Source organism: Styela clava, chromosome 1 (genome assembly GCF_964204865.1).
Source record: "Styela clava chromosome 1, kaStyClav1.hap1.2, whole genome shotgun sequence".
Lineage (NCBI taxonomy): Eukaryota > Metazoa > Chordata > Ascidiacea > Stolidobranchia > Styelidae > Styela > Styela clava.
Genome location: NC_135250.1, coordinates 23,349,957 through 23,372,029, shown reverse-complemented (window position 1 = coordinate 23,372,029; position 22,073 = coordinate 23,349,957). Strand labels below are relative to the sequence as shown.

Here is a 22,073-nt window from a genome sequence, read left to right as displayed (position 1 = left end):
TACCTCCATATTGGTACACATGCTTCTAGAGCGCCCATTTTTCCACACCTTAAACAATGTCCTGTACAAGTAGCCAATGATACGTAAAAGGAGCAAATATTATTGAAAGGAAGTTCGACACAGTCTACCCAAAATTATCACACCCTGGGTGAGGGTGACGTGATTTGAAACCTAGATTAGCCAACTAAGTTGAATACAAGACTAGAAACAAACCTTTACTGTCCATATGTTTCGAATGTTCGACAGACAATGAAGCAAGAGCTACTACTGTTCTGTCTTCCTGTTCTTGTCCAAGGTAGGCTGCATGAGTAATGCTCGTATATGCAGACATTCTCTTTAATCGACTCCAGTATCGTTCTGAAATTAGACAAAATTGAGAAACATTTTTTTTTCTATTGTTAGTATGATTCTATTTGGATGACTGGAGCCACATAGGGTTAAAGCTCAAGTCGAGTCGATGGCACAAGCCCCCCCAGAACTGACCCACATTACCCACCTTGGAACCTTGATATTCGATGAATGGAACGAACTGCATTATCACATGGTATGCTTTTCAACGCTGAATCAGGAAGTTGTCCGACAGACGCATCCCCAGTTTCTCCAGAGTCTGAAAGCAATGTTCGAACGCAGATTTCTACACAATCTGCAAGAGGTTTTAATTCGAAACCACCTTCCAATGCCATAACGACTTTTCCGTTCGCAAGCTGGGACAGCAGGCGAGTAAGGTAGCTGAAACCTGTAAAAAAAGGAAAATTTATTGAAACGCTAAAAGAGAAATTATTGAAACTCCATAGGCAAAATGAGCTCAATGTACAACTATATATATGAACATGATGTGCCATTGCCATAAAAAAGTCATTAGGTTAGTACAAACTCATCATTATCAATATTTTGTGCGATTGCGGTAAAAGAGTTACTGGTTGGAATCGCAGATAAATACATTTCAGGTTTAAAATACCATGCCCCCAACCTCAAAGGGTGTGATAAATTGTGTAAAACATTACCACGTTGGAAAGGTTAAGACCCCTAATATAGCTGCTTGAATGAAAGACGATGAGCTTGCAAGCATGTTAAATAATATAACTCCTGAGGACACTCCAAGTATTAATTCTAACCTTAATTAAATAATTGATAATATTGAAAAGACTATATATTGATAATATTAAATATAATTAATTTCATAATTTTGGGACTTGCAAACACAAATGCATATTCATACACTTACATTGTGGGGAAACTTTATACCCTCCAAGCGTGGACGGATGACCATCGGCCGCAGAAAATCCAGCAGATATAAAAACAAAGTCTGGATTAAATTCTTCTGCTATTGGCATCACAACAGATCTGAATGCCGACAAGTACTCTGCATCGCCAATGGGAGGTTCCAGTCCGCCAGTGAGGCCGATGTTTACGTTGAAACCAACACCAGGTCCAGCTCCAGTCTGAAAATAATATATTCATCAGGATTGAGAAAAAGTTTAGGTGGCATACTCATGGGCTATAAGTTTTCATCCGCCCTCTAGACAAAGAATTCTTCATGGCCAAAGTTTTTTATAATCATTTCTGGTAGTTTTCTGAGCGAGTTTGTTTGTATCTTGATTTGAGCAATTTTGCTTCAAAAAATTATAGAAGTGAAAATTAGAATTGAAATTACAACAAAAATTTCTACGTCAAATAATTTCCGTACAAGGAATCATTTTTAGGTCATTTTTATTTTGATAGGATTGACTTCAAGCCCAGCGTAAAATAATTGCAAATTTCACAAAAATTATATATTCACCTCTTCCGGAGCGCCAGTTCCTGGAAAAAAGTGTCCTTCGTCATAGCGATGAACCGATATAACTAAGACAGAATCATCATCGTAAAATATATCTTGTGTACCATTGCAATGATGAACGTCCCAATCTACAATCAAAACTCTGCGAATTTTATCTGGGTAGGTACGTTGTAACTGACGTGCAGCTATTGCGACTGAGTTGAAGTAGCAGAATGCCCTGTAAAATTAAAAATGATCAAATATGTTTGAGTGCAATAAAAAAAGGCTAAAAACCCATAAACCGCATGAAACCCAGAATAATGCACTTAGTTCAGTTGGGCCCGAACTGTTTCGATATTATTATTTTTTTTTTGAAATTAATTAATTTTTTTTCATTTATTTTGGAATTGATTAACAGGAAAAAATGCGGAAATAATTACAATAAAATTCAGAAAGTTGAGTACTACAGTCGGCTACTACTCATTTTAAGTTTCTCTCAGTGTATGGTGTAAATTAACTTCTATCCTTAGACTAAATTCACCAAAAATACAAGAATGAAAACCTACATAGCCAAGTTTTTCTCTGCATGATGTCCAGGTGGTCGAACAACTGCAAAACCGTTTCTCAGTTCGTCAGCAGCGACACTCAATGCAAGATCAACTGTTAATCCAACAGCCATTCGTGCTAAAAATAAAATGAAGATTAATAATACAACAGACCAACACAATGAAAGCGTCGGATAATTCTTGTTTGAATATGCATTGGAGAGTCCAACCTACCGTCTGCATAGCAGCCTTATTCATGATTTTTCACTGTTTTGTGAGGTTTTTGACAGTTTAGTCATTTTGACGATTAGGACCATACAACCATTCTTACTTGTAAATTGTTATTGTTAGTATATGAACATAAATGAAGTTATTTATAACTCTCGCTAAGACAAATGATATTCATATTCATGATCATGCTAAAAGCATTAAATTGGTTCTTCTTAACTCAGCATGTTCCATTCTCATTTTAATTTTTGTTGTAAGATATGAGTAATGATGGAATAGGATAAAACTTGAAAATGAGGTATGAAAAAATTTTAAATAATTTAATGAACACTGTGTGCGTACCTGCATTAATAGTGGCCAGCTCATTCCAGACAGTGTCAATGTCAATTCCGTTATCTACTCCGACCCCCCCACAAGGTAGAACAATGAACTTGTTTGGAACTACAGACTGCTGCCTAGCGAGCGAAGTTGCACCATATCTGAGTGTGTGTTCTTGCGTGTGAGCAAGTTGTAGTTCCTCCATTGTAGCTTTTCGTGGTTCAAGCGTTTCACATTTCTCCGTCAAACCTACGTTAGTTAAACGAGACCATACTTCCTTGAGACGTCCTGCGTGTTCAGCGTGAGCGTCTCCGCACGCACACCCATGCTGGAGCATGATTGAATCGTATCCGAGACCTGTGGTGTATTTGTACTCCTTCGAAAATGAAAAGAATGAAAAAATTTGATGCAAACAGATTTTTATGAGGTGTTTTTACTCCTTCACTCTAAACAAGTCTCTGTATAAGCAGCCACCAATAGGTAAGTCACTATTTTCGAACATGTTTTGCCGAAATTTTGAAAATGATTAAATTTTCCATCCACTGGATGAAAGAGAATACTTAGAATTAGATATATCCGGATATATCCGAATGACCTCAAATACATCAAACTGTAACTTACTTTGTGTTTATGTTTTTGTGAAAAAGATACTGCGGGCGAACTTTGCGTTCGTGTCAAAGGTCGATGATGACCCATTTCACCTTCAAGAAGCGATCTTCGTCCTTGCAATGGCATAGGTTTTATTGGAGTGTGATCACTTGACTGCAAAGAGAAAATGTGAGAGAATTTATGCATGAGTGATTTTGTTTATGCATGAGTGATTTTGCCATTTTCGAATACAATCTCAACTCTCTCATACCTTGTCTTGTACGGCCATGGCAGCTAATCTTTGATGACTTAAATGTGGTGATAAAGCATTAACGCTATCTCCCGATACATCAGGTGCTTCTTGCTTTACAACGATAACATCTCGATCTTCGCGATCTTCCGAAGATGTTCGTTGTGGTGTCGAAACAATAACCGATCTAAAATATGAAAAGTGTGTGTTTCTCTGAAAATTCAATATTTTATTTGTTTGCTCTGAACAAAGCTCTTTCAAAGTAGCAGCTGTGTGTTGTAGGGAACTATAGGATGAGAATGAACATAATTTCGGTAACAATCACTTTCGTTCACTAATTCAAAAGTGTGTCATCCATTTTCGACAATTCTTACAAAATTAATAATATGTGACAATTTTCGTTTGCTGTTTTTTTATTTATTTTTTGTCGAAAAATATTATCTAAAATTACTTTTGTTTTATTTTTCTGTTTTCTATGTGCGTAAGAGTGAGTATGCATGAATTAAATATTCATCCTTTATTTGGAGGCGAGTAAACAATTACAATTAATTTGGAAACACCTTTTTATTAAAATTTTGTACATTATAAACCTTACTCCTACGAGATCCAAAATTTCACGCAAAATTGGCTGTTTTATTTCAACAACAGGGAACACTGTTTTTATTCCTTCAAGTTAAACTGATTCCGTCACAGCTGTCCTTCATTTCATTTCGCAAACTCTGTGCTCGGGTAACTGATTATTGCTACTGAGATTAGCATGCATGACATTTGACCTTCGTGTGTATATATTTGAGCATTACTCTCTTGTCGAGTATAACTCGAAATACAAAGCCACTCACCTTGATGATTTTTCAGGTGTAGTCTGAGTATGTTCCATAGAAGTATGTCGCGATGTTGGAGGTGAACTTGACTTATTGTCTGATTGTTTGGGAAATGATTTGATAGCTTTGTTATTGTGTTTGATCAAATGTGAATGTAATGCAGCAACAGTTGTACTTGATATTGCAGCAGGATGGGTGGGAGGTGGAGAGGCTGCTAATTTCTTTGTCCTACTGTAGAAAAATATAGAAGATGATAGGAGGATCCAGAAATGGGCTGTGGAGTAGGAAACATTTACAGTTGACTCCCCAATCAGCGCTCCAGAAGTGTGTGTACCAATATGGAGGTAACTAATTTTGTTCGCCTATTTTACATCTAGTTGTGTAAAGGGACGGAAGCCTATGGGCAGGGGATATTCACTTGGCTAACACAGACAGTCGCCGAAATCGTAATAGAACTAAAATAAGGAAAATCGGAATAAAATTATGCCCTAACCCTAACCTGGTACACACACTACAGGAGCACCCCCCAATCTGGTTTGGCTCAGACTCCTGGTTATAAAAAATTTTGACTCTGGCTTTTCTCATATGGTACCCAATCTGGACTGGTAAACGAACAAGAACTTGTGGTGAACTATTGGAGTTTTTGTGAGATGTTTTCACAATTGCACTCTAAGCAAGGCTCTGTAAAAAAAAATCCAATGATTATGAACCACATAACAGTTTTTGGACAAATAGTTTTTTTGTTCAGCATTGTCTTCCCAATTCATTAACCCATGGACGACTTGGTGGAAACTTGCAACACCAACGAAGAGAATTTTCTATCAATCACTCCAAACACCACCAACTGCCCCCACCCATTCACCATCTCATCAGCTCTCCTCTCTTTCATATATATTCGTCACATAATTTTGAAGGATTTCCAAGTATCTCCCACAACTTACAGCAGGGGTATATGGGCAGCACACCTTTCAAAATTGGCCCTTTTTTGCGGATGGCACAATTTTTTCACAATTTCCTCGTAGGCCACATTTGGCCTGTGGGCCGCTGTGTGCACACCCCGAACTTAAAGTATCCGACAGTATTCCCCACAACTTACTTTTGTTTCGATGATTCTGCATGTTCAGCGGCTTCTCTATGTGTAGCAAGTGGTCGATAAGGTGCTTCAGCAGCCATTCCAGATATAAGATGTGGTGCATGTTTATGTCCTGGCATTAACAGACGATTGTGTTCTAATCTTTTCTTCTGGAAAATAAGGCAATTTTGTAATGAAATACTGCACACATCACATAAAAAAACTTATCATAACTCACTTATCATAATATCCTATGTGATTTGGTGCGTGTTATGCGATCATGAATAACCAAATTTTCTCATTATGTTAATGTTTTCACATCACATATGATATAACGTTGTGTGTTATCTTCATATCATCGTAAAATTCCATGTGATTTGTGTGCGTGTTATGTGATCGTGATTAAGCAAATTTTCTCATTATGTTAATATTTTCACATCACGCATATTTGAGGATATGTTATCTTAGATTATATGAATCTCGTAAAAATAATTTTTGTGTGTTTCTATGAGCCGAAAACTAACCAAAATATCTTATCGTGTAAGTGTTTTTACTGTGCATAAAAAGTTGTGTGCTCATACTATAACCTAAATATTTCTTCTTAATCTTATCCTATCACATGAAAATGATGCAGGGCCAAAAAATATCAAGTAGATAAATATGCCAATGTTTCACAATTGACATGAAAGATGATTTAATGTGATCTAAATATCTTGCAAAGTTTTTTGTAATTACTACATTATTTCAGCAATAACAGGAAATAGAAGAGACCAATGAACGAATTTTGCAAATTTGATGACATTTTTTTACCTGTAGTATTTGATGCTGAATCTGAGGTGCTGTAGGTGCAGAGTGAGTTCGACTCAATGCTTTATGTGGTCTGGTATGAGGTGTGCGAATAGGTCCTGGAGACGAATCTTTCTCAGTCGCAGCCGCTAGAACAGAAAATTTCATGCTAACCGTAGGAGTCATTAATGTGAGAACAACGCAAAAATATTCTGCTACTAGAACAAAAATATTCATGTTATTCGTAAAAGTCCTAAATGTAAGAATCAACACGAAAAAATGCAACTGCTAGAACAGAAAATGTCATGTTATTCGTGAAAGACCTAAAAAAGCTGAGCACTAATCTCCTCACCCAATAAGGCTGACTGTTGTTGTTGTTGTAATAGGTAAGATCTCATTGCAACGTCCATTTCTGACATTTGACCTGCACACGTAAATACGAGGAATTAAATCAGGAAGTTAAATTAATAGTTGCTGTTATGTGTCTATGTGTATCCTTCCACCACAGTTCAAGGTGATTCATAGTGGCTTACTTATTATGAAAAAATTGATACTTTTGGAAACTGTTAGAAAATTGACAGTTCATTTTCAAACATCTCATTACGATTGTACTACTACGAATGAGGTTATTTTACGTCTCGTACCTGGAAGTTTGTACATTTGTTGCATCAGTGGACCAGGCAGAGACGACGTTCTACCTAGAACTAATCTCTGGAGATCTGCTGCCTCTGGTGGATACATGAGAAAACTGGGTGGCGTACCAGTGATCATTGTATTCGGATCCTAAAACAGAGAAATTTATAAAAATTATTTTAAAAAGTCGACAGTGGCATAGGATAGTTGTCAATCATCATCAACAATAAAGCTTCACAACTAGGGTTATGAGAAATGAAAAATTTAATTTTTCAATTCATTTATTTAACATATGGCTTTGAAAACTAGAATTCCAACACCCCTTTTTACTTGTTTTAATTTAGATGCATTAATTGTTCTAACGAAGCAAGACTTTCAATCCATTTGATAATACTAGTCCAATGAAACTTCATTTTCACAAGAGAATTTTTGCTCAAAAAAGTCATACACTCACTCAGAGTGAAGAGACTGGGTTCTGAACCAAGTTATAGTGACCACTAAATGCGAAGAACTACTGAAACCACATAGAAATATGTGGTGCATCACATGTCAGTAAATGCTCATTGTACTTGTGTAGAAATTTTGAATAAGCAGGTTTAGTTCAAAAAGTTTTACTTACCACAGATTTGTTTTGTGAAAAACCAAGTGATATGTTAGGTAACGAGGGTGAAGCATAAATCTCACGAGGTTGCAATCCCATGGCAAGAGGGAAGGGGTAGCCAGGCAATTCAGTCTGAAAAAAAAAATTCCAGGTAATATTAAACAATTTAAACTGAGCATTTGGCCCTCTAGTGGACATGTACCGGTTCTCCGAGAGCCTTCACTCGATACCATTCGCGATGACAACATTAATTTAAATCAAATTGACTGTGAATTAATTAATTTCCTGGCTGTAATGAATTTATTCTTTTTCTTTCTTTTGTTTCATATTTATTGTTGAATATGGGTCATAAAATAATTGATGGAAAGCAAAAATAGATAGTTTTATAAAAGATAAAGGGGACACATAGGAGGTGTCAAAGATCATGAAAGTTTGAGAACACCCGTAGGAAGAAAAAAATATTTGCGACAACCTTTATTCAAAAATGAATAAACCAAATTTTTGAAACTCTAAATTCTTTATCACTGTAACTAATTACGCTTTTCCGATTCGGTAATCATAAAATTGAGTATAGGTTTGACCATAATTATACCAAAATTTAATATAAGATATAATTTTTATGTAAACCATACATAAGAGAAACATTTCCCCTCAGTTATATTCCATCAGAGCATGGAGATAATCACTTCCCTATTAACCTTGCGTCAGTATTTCTTCAAGAAAAAACGAGACACTGACTTTGCATAATGTCTTCTACTGTGGGTACCACATCATAATCACATTACGCACAAAATTTTAAAGTTTAATTCAATTTCAACAACGAGTGAACTTTTGGATTTTTTTGAATAAATGTAATTAAATCTAAAAAGTTTTCTATATAATTTTGGCATTTCATGCTCGATTCATCAGTAACTCTTGTATGGCCAAAAATAATCTTTTCATATTATACCTCCGAGGCCCCTGTGGTGGGAAGCTGTCCGAGACCACGAATAGAAGAGCTGCTTCCAGTAGTTGAACTATTGTTTATATTACTGTTACTGCTAAGTGGTGAACTGGGGCCTGAATTGGGAGCACTGTTACTTGCAGAATTGTCGACACCAGCTGTAAAAATGTCGAAAAATTACTAATCTTGCATTGCTTGTAGTACTTATTTGATGTTGTACATTACAATTCATTCAAAATTATTGAAAACTTGAGATTTTTCAACGACATTTTGCGAAATACTGATTTTCTATTTTTATGAATTTCATAAGAATCACTAAACATAATGTTTCATTTCGAAAATTGAGATATGCTCGAAAAATATACCTTATAATTTAAATGTTCAATCTATTTTATTACCAAAATGATTATCTTTCGAGGACAAAAATGTTTATAACAAGAAAATTTGATTACAAAGGTATAAGCAATGAAACGAATCAATTTACATCCGAAATAGTGAATCATTAACGAAACTGTCAGACCAAAAATGCTCATTTTCTGTTAATTAGGAGATTAAACTAAAGTTCACAACAAAATCAAGAATGTGTCCAACTGTAATCGTAAAAGTTTACTCAAACTTGACATAGAATATGTTTTTTTTGTTTTTTCATGGATTGTTTTAAATTAAAGTCAAAAATGTGACAAAATTTAATAAAAAAATTTCTAAATCCAAATGTACTGTTTTTACTTTATACGCAAACAACACTCAAAAAAACAACTCACATTTGAATTCTGCGAAATATTTTTTTTAAAAGCAACAAAGTCCTATAAAAATAGTCATTTTTGAATCCAAATCTACCAACCTTGGTCATTGTTCAATATTTTCTGTTTGATTCTGTTTGCGATGTCGACTCGACTGTTGTCGATAGGATGACGTGGAAGTAGAGGAGAACAACGTCGATCTAACGTATTAACCTTCCGAAGTCGAGACTTTACTTTCAAATTTGGCTCGGAAGCTGTAGAAAAAATCAAAGTGAATACGGGATTTGATTATCCCTGATATTGGCATCTTGGGTTCAATTGCAATACAGCCATACACCTTCATAATTCTATATTGTTTTAGTAGATCATGGCATCTGAGTGACAGACAGGTCACCAATAACTCTGATGAGAGATGATTCTGATAAAGATACCATTGAAGTCCTATGTAGGGCTTTTTGAAATTCATTTAAAATCATGGAATATTTTTGAAATGTTTGAAAAGTTGAAATCACTCGCCGCATGTTATTACTTATGATTTACCAAGTCTGTACCTGTTTTCCTTAGAGGAAATGTACTCCTCTTGTCAAAGAGTAAAGGATAAGGTGCCGCAAGATCATGAACTCCATTTCTGCTATCCAGTGAAGGTGTCCATCTCAACATTTTCCTAAAAATATTGACAAATGAAAACTAGTGAAAAAGGTATGTTAAAAATAGTCAAATGAAAATTAATATTAAAAACCTAAATATAGTGTATCACTCAATATTTTGAAATTGGATAAGAGCAATTATAGGTTCATATTAAAATATTAGATTAAAAAAGCAACATAGTCCAATTCCTACCTTTCCACAACGTTATTTGGATAGCCATCATATGTTTTTGTTTTTTGTCTTCCGATAACAAATTTCTGTAAATGTTGTTTTACTGCACTAGAAGCATTTGCACCTAGAAAATAAAAACCATAAAAAAAATCAATAAGTAACATTTCGTAAAAAAGGCTTCGTAAATATATTTTCAAAATAATATATCCTGATGTAGTAGTGTTGCCAAGCCCACAAAAACGAGTTAATCAAAATTGCAATTAGAAATTTCTAATTATGATTAATAAATAAATCAATACATATACTTAAGGGCAAACTTAGAAAGCTATTTTGTCATTACACTCCATTAATACTGACAGAATCATAGCATTGTGAAATGTATTTTAGTTTCAGAATCAGTTCCAATCTGAATATTGGCTATCACATAGTTTGTCATTCTAGAAATGTGCCTTGCAATTCATTTAAGTTAGATTAATCTTCTAATTGAATCAATTTTGCAGAAATCTAAGATATGTGCAAAAAATTTGCAATTACCAAAAGAAGGCATTGTACATGCACACAAAATAAAAATTCTTTTCAAAATAAAAAAATCTTTTTACATATAGCATAACTTTGATTTTTTAGAAGACTTTTATAGCCTTTTGCTCTGAGCAAGGCTCTGCAAAAGCATAAGTACGGATGTTGAATAGACCTGAATCTAACAAGTTCAGTATTGCCTACCCATTTTATTACACACTGGGTGATGCGATGGGATTTGAACCTTTTAACGAAATTCTTTTGACATTCCAAAAGTGGACTCAAATAGGACATGCTACCAAATAAACAAGAAATTTTCTCCGTCATAACCACTTTATTTTGACATATTGCATTACCAGTAAATAATATAAAATATATCCTTACTTTCTCTACTTTTATCTTTATTTAAAACTTGACCAAATAAATCATGCTTTTGTTGCATTTCTTCTTCAGCAATGCGCATATGATTTTTCGCAGCATTTTGTTCTTCATGCTGTTTTTGCAAAAATTGCTAAAAAAAAAAGAAGAAAAAACAATAAAAAGGATATCCTGCCTCATTTTAATACCCCTTCCCAGAAGCTAAGACATTTTTTGATGTCAAAGTAGTATGTTCGTTGTTTAATGATTACATCATTTTTAATAACTAATAAATATTATCAATTAAAATAATGTTGCGGTTAGTGAAGGATATAATTATTTATAAAATTATTCCAATTAAAACTTATAATTAAGGATATAGTACCGGTACTATATTTCCGAGAAACAAGTTATACGAATGATAGAAACGTTTTGTTAATCATATACAACAGTAAACTCTCTGAAATGGTCAATTTTTCAGCCAAAGGTTTTATAAAATACTAGTTATTGGTCAGTGATTGCTCAAGCGGTAAATCAAGGAGTTTTAAAACCAACATTTGAGAATTCAAATGATTTTCCTTCAAAAATATCTTCTCAGGGCATTGCCTACTCAGTGAAGTGAGAAACACTCACTCCAGACTAAAATCACAAGATACTAATGACTACTAAATGAATAGGCACCCAACTTTAAAAATTCAATCTACTTTCCTTAATTAAAAATATCAGTTCACTTCACCCATATTCACAATAATGTATTCAGAGAAGCAAAACGCACTCACACACCCCGAGTAAAATCGGAAGAGACCTATGATTAGTGAATACAGAGAACATTCTAGAATTTGGAGGAATTTTCTATTCCAATTCCTTTTTGATTGGTTTAAAGCAGTTTTGAGAAAATGGATCAATTCCCCCCATTGAAAGGTATTGCAAATCAGTTTTACAGGGAAAGACAAAAAGACCAGCCACATTTTAAATTTATCAATTAATAAAATCACCTTGTATAATTCAGAATAAATATAAAATAGTTAAATATTCAACTTGCCTAGCTCATTATCATGTGATGCATAGGCATTAAAAATACGAAAATCAATGCATTCCATTCTAGGCAAATTCAACCTAATCATTTCCGTCCCTATTGTGTTTTATCTGCAGCAATGCAGCAATGAATGCGATGCAAGAAAAGTTGAATGAACCGAATTCTATTTTTGGAAATAATTTGACAATGTACCTACGATAGCCTGCATTAATCATTCATAAATGTCAACAGCATACATTGGAGATTAACATTTTGCGTAAAGAATTTAGTGCATTAGACTTTCTGAAATTTGAGAAATTAGATTGCATAATTTGTACGGTTAAAGTTTTAGGAGCTATTTTGCATATTTTATCTTGAGTGATAATATCGTAAATTGAGTAATTCAGGTGAATAATAAAAAATAATTGGGCCTCATCAAGAAGGATGATTCTGCCAAAAAAATCATTTTTCTGTGTTTAAACGATTGAAGCATGGTGTGAAAGACAATTAGAGAAAATTGCAACAACCTAACTTCCTTGGTGACGTTTCACATCTTGACTCTAAGCGAGGCTCTGTATCAGAAGTTACCGATTTGTTAGAAGCTGACATAACTTGATACATGTGAGATTTTCGATAAATAGAAAATGGCAGACATGAAAGTGTCAGTGAATGAGATTTTTTTTGATTATTCTTCACAATTCAAGAAAGATAATAGTGGGATTCAATAAATATTAATATTTACCCTGAAATGCTCTTGGAGTTGCTGCTGACGCTGAATGTTGGCGAGTACCTGAATAATTAGAAAAAAAATGAATATACTAAAAATTTAAAACTAAAACAAAAATTGAAAGACAAGACCAAGACAAAAACCATAGGAAATTTTCAATAAAAAAAATTAAACCAAGTACCGGAAATATGATTTTAGCTAAACACTTCATAAAAATTTGAAATTATTCTTCAATGAATTTCCATTTTCAATTAGACAGTCTCTTTTAAATCTTACTTTTCAAATAAAAAAAAATGTATAGTATATACACGTAAGTCTGAATTTTCTTGGCCATAATTTGTGTTATAATGTAATATTATGGACAAACACTCTACATTCCATAACAAGTGTTCACCTGGCTGGTGTCACAACAAAGTATTGATTATGGATCTACAGAACAATGTTAATTAGCTCCTAACTATCAATTACTTCATACAACATAAATAAAATAAGTGGATTCAGATGCAAATGGTTGAATTCTAGAAATATACAAAAATAAACACATACATAATAAAAAAGATGGAGTAGTAAATAGATACAAATAATAGAGCATCCAACATGTTTTGAAGTTTTTGTTTTTGAATATTTATCGTAAAAACATGCATTTTTACAATGTTAGCTTTTGGGTTATCATTGTTATAAAATAAATAATATGTTTTTTAATTTCAACAGATGGGCAGGGACAATCATATACTTAGTTTCATATTACAAATGTTGATTAGAAAACAATTTTGAAATTTAGAATATTATATCAAATCGGATATTAGAAATTTTGAATATATTCAAATATGGTGCCGGTAATGTATTTGCTTCAGACATCATTTCGTCGTGAGCATGCATCTTCCTGACTATTTTTTGAAATTTTAACATTCAGAAATTATAATTTAAGATATGAACTACCTATGTTTCAATTTCTATGTTAAAGGGGCTGAAAAGTTTAATGAGTGGTATTTTTAAACTCCCCATTTTCAAATTTTTTCACAACTTAGGGTCGAAATTTTAAACTACTAAGGGAGGTAATCAAGTCAAATTTTTTGACGGCCATTAAAAACAAGGTTTACAGTGCATTCTCAACTAAAGATTAATTTAAAGACGATTTTCCGATGCTGCAATGTTATAAGTAGGGTGTAAATTTTTCAACCTTCACAGCCCTGCATAATAGCAATCAAACTCAAGAGAAGTGTAATTTCACCATTTTCTTTCATATTCTCGAATTCAACGTAACATCAAACAAATCCTACCTGTACCTGTTCGTCGAACTGCTGCTGCCTCAACTTGAGTAGTTTCTGGTACTCCTCCGACATAATTCCAGCGCCTGCTGCCCCGGCCAACTCAGCTGCCATTCCAACCCTCGGAAAGGTTCCGATAAATGTTCTATCCTCTGTAAAAAGAAAAAAATTATATATACACTAACTTGCTGTAATTTGACAAGGAACATTATCATGGATTCATTTTTTAGTTATTTTCTGATAAGTTAGCAATTATATTTATGTTAAAATGTTGATAACTTGACAACATATAATACCAACTAACCTACTTTGAAGTGAATAAGTTTGGGAAAAATGAAGATCTCCATAAAAACTAATGTCATATATCTATAAATAACACACAAATATGCAATATATAAAACAATGTTTTATTATTTTGTAGTGCTATGCGTCATTGTTATGCAATAACATATTCAATATTTAGATCAGCATTAGATTTAGACATTTTGGCATAGCAAATAAAGTGAATAGCATCTTATTATTCAAACTATGACACTGAAACAAATTAAATTACCAGTAAACATAATTCAAAATATTTTTGTTTAAAACAAGTGATTTTTAATACGAATTTGGATATATAAGGTACCGGTAATCAAAATTATCATTCTTTATGGAAAATTTGGAATCCTGAAGCAAAACCAGAATTGGCGCTCCAGAAGTATGTGTGCCAATATGGAGGTAACTAATTTTGTTCGCCTATTTTACATCGAGTTATGTGAAGGGACGGAAACCTATGGGCAGGTGGATATTCACTTGGCTAACACAGACAGTCCCGAAATCGTAATAGAACTAAAATAAGGAAAATCGGAATAAAATTATGGCCTAACCCTAACCTGGTACACCTACTTAGGGAGTACCCCAGAATTTATATCAATTTTGCTTGTAAAAATTAGCAAATACCATGATTTTATAAAAAAAAAGTTTGCAAAGCAGAGGATATATTCAAAATTAAGTTGTGTTCACAAAGAATGAGAGAACGTTCCTAAATCAATGCATATCATAGAATACATATTATTTCATACCCTAATTCCCTCCTAAACTAAAACTAACTGTATCGATTATAACTAATTTTGAATATACTCATATATCCAGCTAATTTTAGTTATTTCTGCTTCTTATTCAAAATAGAATAAACTATAAATACACTCACCTATAACTGAACAATCAGAATATACTGCTCTACAAACAACCAAACAAAACTATCAGCTCAAACTTAAATTTCTCTTTAAATCCAGAACTTGCTTGCTAGTCTAGAGTCTTATTAATAGCAAATAGGTCAAATATCACATACAAGAAAGTCAACATTTGTTCGAAAACATCAGCTTAATTAAATTTAACCAGTGAGTTATTCCTAAATTAAACTAAAATTGAAATACTCGATTCTCGACGCTGACCAAGAATATTATTGATTATTCTGGAAATGTCAAGTTCAAAATCACGTTTAGGCGTGTTAATATTACAAAAGAATTGCAGAACTTCAAAAATCATGACATACCTATAGTTCAAATCCATTACATGCCATTTAATTTAGTAATGCTAAATTGTGTGAATGCGATACTCCAATGTATATTTAGTTTACCAAATTTAGAAATGATAAACAACATGACATAACATTGATGGATGTGCAAGCTGTTCCTAACGTGTTATGTGTCATTGTTATGAAATAATGTGATCTATATTTAGATGTTATTAGGCATACATTTTGGCATACCAAATAAAGTAGATAATACAGGAACCTTATTACGCAAGCTATGATACCGAAAAGAATTAAATTACCAGTAAATGTCATTCAAAATATTTTTATTTGCAATATGTGATTTTAAATATGAATTTGAATATAATATGATTTCGGTAAATTATTTTTATGAAAAATTTGAAAATCCAAAACAAAATTAAAAATTACGTAAAATTTTGGTTGTAAAAATTAGCAAATATCATGATTTTATGAAAAATAAATATCTTTAAAATATTCAAACTTGATATGAATTTCAAGGCAGAATACTAAAATAGCATAAATTATTTAGATATTGAAATACTTAATGCAAACTACTGATTAAAAAAAATGAGAAAAATTTTTATTATCATCATAAGGCAATAAAATAATAATAAAAACATCAAGTTTTAATACCAATAAAAATCATAAATGAATAAATCTGCTATTTAAAAAATTTCAATTGCAAAGTTGAACACTGATAACGCACTGAATAAATTCTCTCTTTTGCTTATTCAATTCCAAGTTCAAATTATTAAAATACTTCAGTTAAAGGTAATACTTCATTTTACTTTCAAGTTTTAACCCCCCACGAACATAACTAACATAGCATTACTTCTCATTCAAACAAACTCAGTTGGGTAATGGAATACGAACAACGTTGTCTCCAAATGAAATATTCAATACATAATAGTTGAGCGAAGTTGAGTACTGCAAGTCATTGATAGTCTAATATTTACAATGTTATCGGTTTTTGCTTCCCGAAGCATGACTTGCATAAAATGTTTGCATTACTATGCATTTCTCCCATAATGTAAATTTAATTAACAAGCTTCAAAAGTGGTCTTGTAATACATTGAACTGCAAACATTAGGAAAAAATAATTAAATTAATTGCGCTAATTATATCAATTATTTTATAATCTCAATATTTTTAAAAATTCATCATTTTCTGAAATAAAAATAAAAAATCTAGCCAAAAATATATTCAAGTATTCAGATAATTTGAATTAAAATTTTTCATCTCTAATCACATAGGATTTCCAAATCATTTCCACAAAAAACTATTTCTTGTCTCAATTTTTCCATATATAAATAGTGATTTAATGGTCTTGTGATTAATCTATATTTCAGATTTTACAATTGCAACCTATTTTGCAGCAATATTACTGTAAAGCTACAAAATATTTCATGATAAAAAAGGCAAGTTTTACAGCAAAGCGTTTATTTTCTATCACTGGAAAAAAAAATTCCCAAATTTTATTTCAAAAAACATAAATTTTAAATCTCATTTGGTCCAAGGTGGCTAATTTTTTAAGGGAAAGGTTAATTTTGATTTCATAAAAAATTCCTATTCCTACAAAAAACTCTGAAAAAACACAACTTTTCATAGACTTCCTATGTTCCTATCTACAAATATATTGAAAAGAAAGCTTGACGCTATTCACCAGATACCGGTAACTGTCCTTAAACAATATTAGGAATAGTAACTGTGATACATTATACAATTTTTAAACAAATTGTTTGATGAAATTTCCCTTTCTCTTTTTAGGTCATATTGAACTTTGTTCGTTCAACCAATAGTTATTCGATAAAGTTTGACGTAGTTGTTCACAATACAAACAGACATAACTCAAATATAGATAGTCACGTCGTACTCTTTTGTAAATATGAACTAACAGTGCCACCATTGATAAACTTTTTCGGGGTCATGGTAGTATACGATAAGAAATATCTTAATTTAATGTAATTTGAAATTTGATGTTCATAGTTAGATTGCAATTACTGAGGAGCATCTGAAAAAAAGGGACCAATAGGAGAGTTTATACCTTGAACAAAGAGAAATTCAACTTGGGTCGAAATATCAACATTTTTTTTTGGTAGTTCGTCTATATTCTCATAGTTGGGTTAAATGTGTTCGCATCAAAGATCAAAAATTCAATAAGGTTCTAGACTCACCCAGGATGTAAATAAATTGGGTAGCCAGTGCCAAACTGGAAAAATCTTGTTTGAAGTGAACATTATATATAAAAAATTTGGTTTGTTGTAACTTTGAGAACAAAATATGAGAATTTTTAATAATAGGAGTAATCATCAAAAATTTGGTTTGTTGGTAACTTTGGGAACAAAATAGTAGAGGTATTAATAAAAAGAGTAATCATCAATTTACCCTTGGTTCCAATTAAATTTCCATTTTCAAAGTAGACTTGATAAACCTTTATTTCCTTAGATAACACAGTAAATATATTTAAAATATCCTGAATCATATTACAATGCAGAAAAGTATTCATTAAATGCTAGGTTTGTTGCACAAAGTGAAAATGTGAAAATGCCCAGTCTGATCAAGTTTGCCTGAACTTTGAAAGTTTGTCTATTCGTCCGTTTTAACATTAAACATAGAAAATACAGTACGTAGCAGATCTTTGTTAGACAGATTAAGATAAAATATTTTCAATTTCGAAGATTCACCACTGACACCACCCACGCAGAATACTGGTTGATAAACCAGGTTAAAACTTATTGAGCTATTTTTGGTGCTGATGAGTCATGCGTTGAAATGATTTTTGAAGAGTCAAAGGGATGAACTTGATTGAAATGTTAAATAAACTATTTCTATACAAAAATAGTTATTGCTCATTGAAATGCTCAACACAAAATTCTATGATTCGAACAACACAAAATTCTATAATACCACACCAAAATGCAAATTCCCATCCACAACTGTGTCAATAATTGAGCTGTTTTAATCAATTTCTATTTAAGGAAATCAAGGAGGTTAAATTTCTGTCAATTAGGCCACAGTATTGTCTGAAACCTTATTTTCAACACAAAGTAAACCTTACATAACAAAACATACCTAAAATAGAATCAAAACCTATTTTATTAATTCACCACAAACAAGCATACATTTCCTAAACACTTCATTAAACCCATGTTGCAGCCTACAATATTCGATTCTAAAAATATCTTTGCGCTGTGAATACTGATCAGGTCAGTAGAAACCACAGCGAAAATGCTCATCTTCATTTAGACACTATCAATTAACACATCACCCAAATTTAGCAATTCCGTAACAAATGGTTGAATTATAATTACGTTCGAATAATATGTACCTCATAGATAAATCTCACATATAAATACTGATTTATCGATGCCAGTTTTGGACCATATGGACATAATGACGATAGAGCGTACAGTAATGGGAACATATTCATCATACTTAGCAAAGAACCACAACATGAAACAATTATTTTTAGAAATTTATACATACACATTATGTTAAAGGGTTCAACTAGGTTCATAAGCATATTTTGGAACAATACACCTATTTTATTGGTTTGTACAAACCCAATAAACACCCTTTGCACTAAATGGTTGATTTTTATCATCTCATTTACACTTTCTAACAAGACCATTTTCATAAGCATTCAGGACATTTTTTCAATATATCAGACAAATGCCACTTTTTACTATAATATACCTCTCACGTATTGTTGTGTAAATATTTTCCCTCATATTTTATGTCACAATGTGAGCTTACAAATGTATTACTTCCATGTATATGCTTAAATCTTGGAAAAAGGTTTAGCATTTAGGTCTATATATTTCTCTTGTTTGGGTTAAAAGTTAAAATTATCATGACACACGTTGGCTACCTAACATTTCCAATAAAAGTCCCAGTCACAGAATTATGTGCTTTTTTCTACAATCAAATAGGTATATTTCGTGAATCGAAGATGGCCATTGTCGAGGCCAACAAAAAATTTCCTTGCTGCCTGAGTCAGGCTGTTTCAATTTCAGTTTCATTTTCTATTATATTCAAGGCTAATCAAATTTTTTATTGGATATTTAAAAAAAAAAATTTTACAGAAAGATATACCATCTGATTTCATTTTACCAAATAATTTACACAGTAGAATCTAACACTATTCCAATACTAAACTGTCTTAAAATGACTGGTTCCTGTTTTCTATCTAGAGTTTCATCTTTAAGTTATATCTCTAGAATTTATATAGTAAAATTTGTGTTTCCGTAGTTAAAATTTGATTCTATGAATTATATATAAGAATTAGAACAAAATTGGCCAAATCATGAAATACAATAAATCTTAGTTGCAGGAAAAAATCTAGAATACCAATATAAAGGGGTGTAACTTTCTCTCTTCTGTGTCGCTGGAACTGCCTCTTGGAATGACAAATAACTTGCTATCAACTGGCGCATTGGCTTGCAGACCAAACAATTTCCTTCAGAGAAATACAATAGTTGCGCTTCGCGAGCATGAATTCAATTGCCAAAGTTTATTAATAGAATTTGCGACTTCTCTAGTCACGTTCGCATCTATTTTCATAAACACAAAGAAACAGAATTCAGAAATGTCATGTATGGTCACTCAAGCTCGAAGCTGAGATTGTTAAAAAAATTGTCAAAATGAATCGAATACGGGAGTAAATTTCCCGGGAATACTTCAACGTCGACAATCCCAACTAAGAGAAAATAAGAAAAATTGATGACCATGTTCCTTACTTATAGGCAATTCATTTTAGAATACTCCCTTTTTTTTCAAATTTAAATGACTTGAATTGGCACAACAGTGCCGAAATGGTGATATATCAAATTTAGCATAAATTATTCTATCGCTGCCAGGATGGAAAACTTTACGAAAAAAACTCTGATTATTCTAACTCTTGAACAAAAAAAATTCCCGGATATAAATAATTTTTTTTATAATGTCAGTGGTTGGTAAGACCGCCCAAAACGAAGGTAGTACTTCTTTGCTCGCAGACTTTAACCGGTTCATTTCAGAGGATTTTACACCAGCGACACCAACGGTGTTGAATCCAACGATCTAAACGTTAAGTCAACGCACCCGATATAACATACTGGAAAAAAAATACCAGAAAATTAAATTTTTAATTTTAAAATAAATGATCGATATTGTATTTTCTATTCTCGACTCTCGTCCCATAATACAACTGACATTTGAACACGAACATGCCTGGTTTAATAATAAATAATCGGGAACATCAAAATAGTTAAAAATAGAGTTCAGCGTTCCAATCTAGGAAGAACCTCAATATATCTTTGCGCAGGTAATCCGGTTCAAAGTGTAAACTAAACGATGCACTCATTTTATAACCCGATCGTCCTTGGCATGGTATAAGTTATTGTATGCAAATAAATTGAATTTTCACAAAGATTAAAATTGAGGCTAGAATCCGAAAGAAAATAAATAATTGAAATATCGTAACTGTTTTTCACAAGATTTTTCATTTTTGCAGTTGAATTGTGGTTTTTAGCATATTTTATCATTTCGCTGACAAATTATTCAATTTCGAATATCCGAAATCAAAATTAGCGCCAATCGGATTTGTGTTTAGAAATTCGGCTATGGACATTTATAAAACAACCAACCGAATCTAAAGTTTAACTTGTATTGTCGTTATCTCAACATAAAAAATGGTCTTCAATGGCAAATAGCACTTCCAAAAAATCCTCGATCAATTTCCACCGAAATTGATGAAGGATGACATTTTCGTGTTGACAACTACAGTTGCGCCCGGTCGTTCGTGTTATTTTCTTTCTAATTTCGAAACTGTGGGGATTTTCTTGGTGGAGTTTCTAAATTTAACTTCTTGTATTTAAATTATTAATCGGAATTGTGTTTTGTTTTCCTTCCGAGACCCGAAAAAGTTGAGATTTCAGTATTACGAAATATAGATGTGAAAATTTGTCAAATATATACCAACAATTCTGAAAACTGAAGAAGACGCGTTCCCTATGAGTCATGGTGCAACCCGGTCAACGATATTCAATTACTTCTTAAGAATTGTTTGCGTTAGTCAGAAAACTATATAAAAATACGGTAGTTCCAGCAGTTTTCAAAAAAAAAAAACATTACAAGCCTTTTGCGTTGTAACTAATTTGAATTGATAATGGGGAAAAGGTATTGTCCAAAAATATGCTCCACGTGATTTGCGTTTGCGTTAGTCGGGAGTTGATAAAAAATAAGGCATCGTATCGACAGTCATGCGGTGGATTCTAGTGGCGTATTTCTCTATCTACTTGTCATTATCAACGAGCAAGATAAGGTTATATAATCTTCAGGTCGCTCTGATAAGATCTGTTTATGAGTAGTCATGACGTCATGGCGGTATCACCATTCATGGAGAAATCGCCAGATGGAACTTCAGGCGGAATATGGGTTTTCTATTTCTATTTTTCACAGCAAAGATGGATGAAATTCTGACTAATTTTCAAATATAATCGAATTTCAACACCATTACAAGTAAATTTAAGCGCTATTTCATCACTTATACAACAAAATTTCATACATCACACAT

At 32.5% G+C, this 22,073-nt stretch overlaps 1 protein-coding gene across 5 annotated transcripts in view; it reads right to left on the bottom strand.

Moving 5' to 3' along the window:
- LOC120342523 (histone deacetylase 4-like) overlaps positions 1–22,073 on the bottom strand; it is a 42,133-nt gene that overhangs the window by 1,986 nt on the left and 18,074 nt on the right. For 4 of the 5 annotated variants that reach the window (XM_039411413.2, XM_039411396.2, XM_039411429.2 and 1 more), the window contains 21 exons: positions 13,996–14,135; positions 12,731–12,778; positions 11,001–11,127; positions 10,122–10,224; positions 9,833–9,945; positions 9,383–9,535; positions 8,548–8,699; positions 7,617–7,730; positions 7,009–7,147; positions 6,717–6,788; positions 6,389–6,513; positions 5,603–5,748; positions 4,525–4,737; positions 3,707–3,872; positions 3,469–3,609; positions 2,872–3,223; positions 2,323–2,440; positions 1,781–1,994; positions 1,226–1,442; positions 497–736; positions 214–357 (listed from right to left, as the gene is read on the bottom strand). In XM_039411413.2, coding sequence (XP_039267347.2) covers positions 214–357; positions 497–736; positions 1,226–1,442; positions 1,781–1,994; positions 2,323–2,440; positions 2,872–3,223; positions 3,469–3,609; positions 3,707–3,872; positions 4,525–4,737; positions 5,603–5,748; positions 6,389–6,513; positions 6,717–6,788; positions 7,009–7,147; positions 7,617–7,730; positions 8,548–8,699; positions 9,383–9,535; positions 9,833–9,945; positions 10,122–10,224; positions 11,001–11,127; positions 12,731–12,778; positions 13,996–14,135 — 3,237 coding nt within the window. The remainder of the gene's footprint in view (positions 1–213; positions 358–496; positions 737–1,225; positions 1,443–1,780; positions 1,995–2,322; positions 2,441–2,871; positions 3,224–3,468; positions 3,610–3,706; positions 3,873–4,524; positions 4,738–5,602; positions 5,749–6,388; positions 6,514–6,716; positions 6,789–7,008; positions 7,148–7,616; positions 7,731–8,547; positions 8,700–9,382; positions 9,536–9,832; positions 9,946–10,121; positions 10,225–11,000; positions 11,128–12,730; positions 12,779–13,995; positions 14,136–22,073) is intronic. The other variant, XM_039411404.2, reaches the window with a different exon arrangement.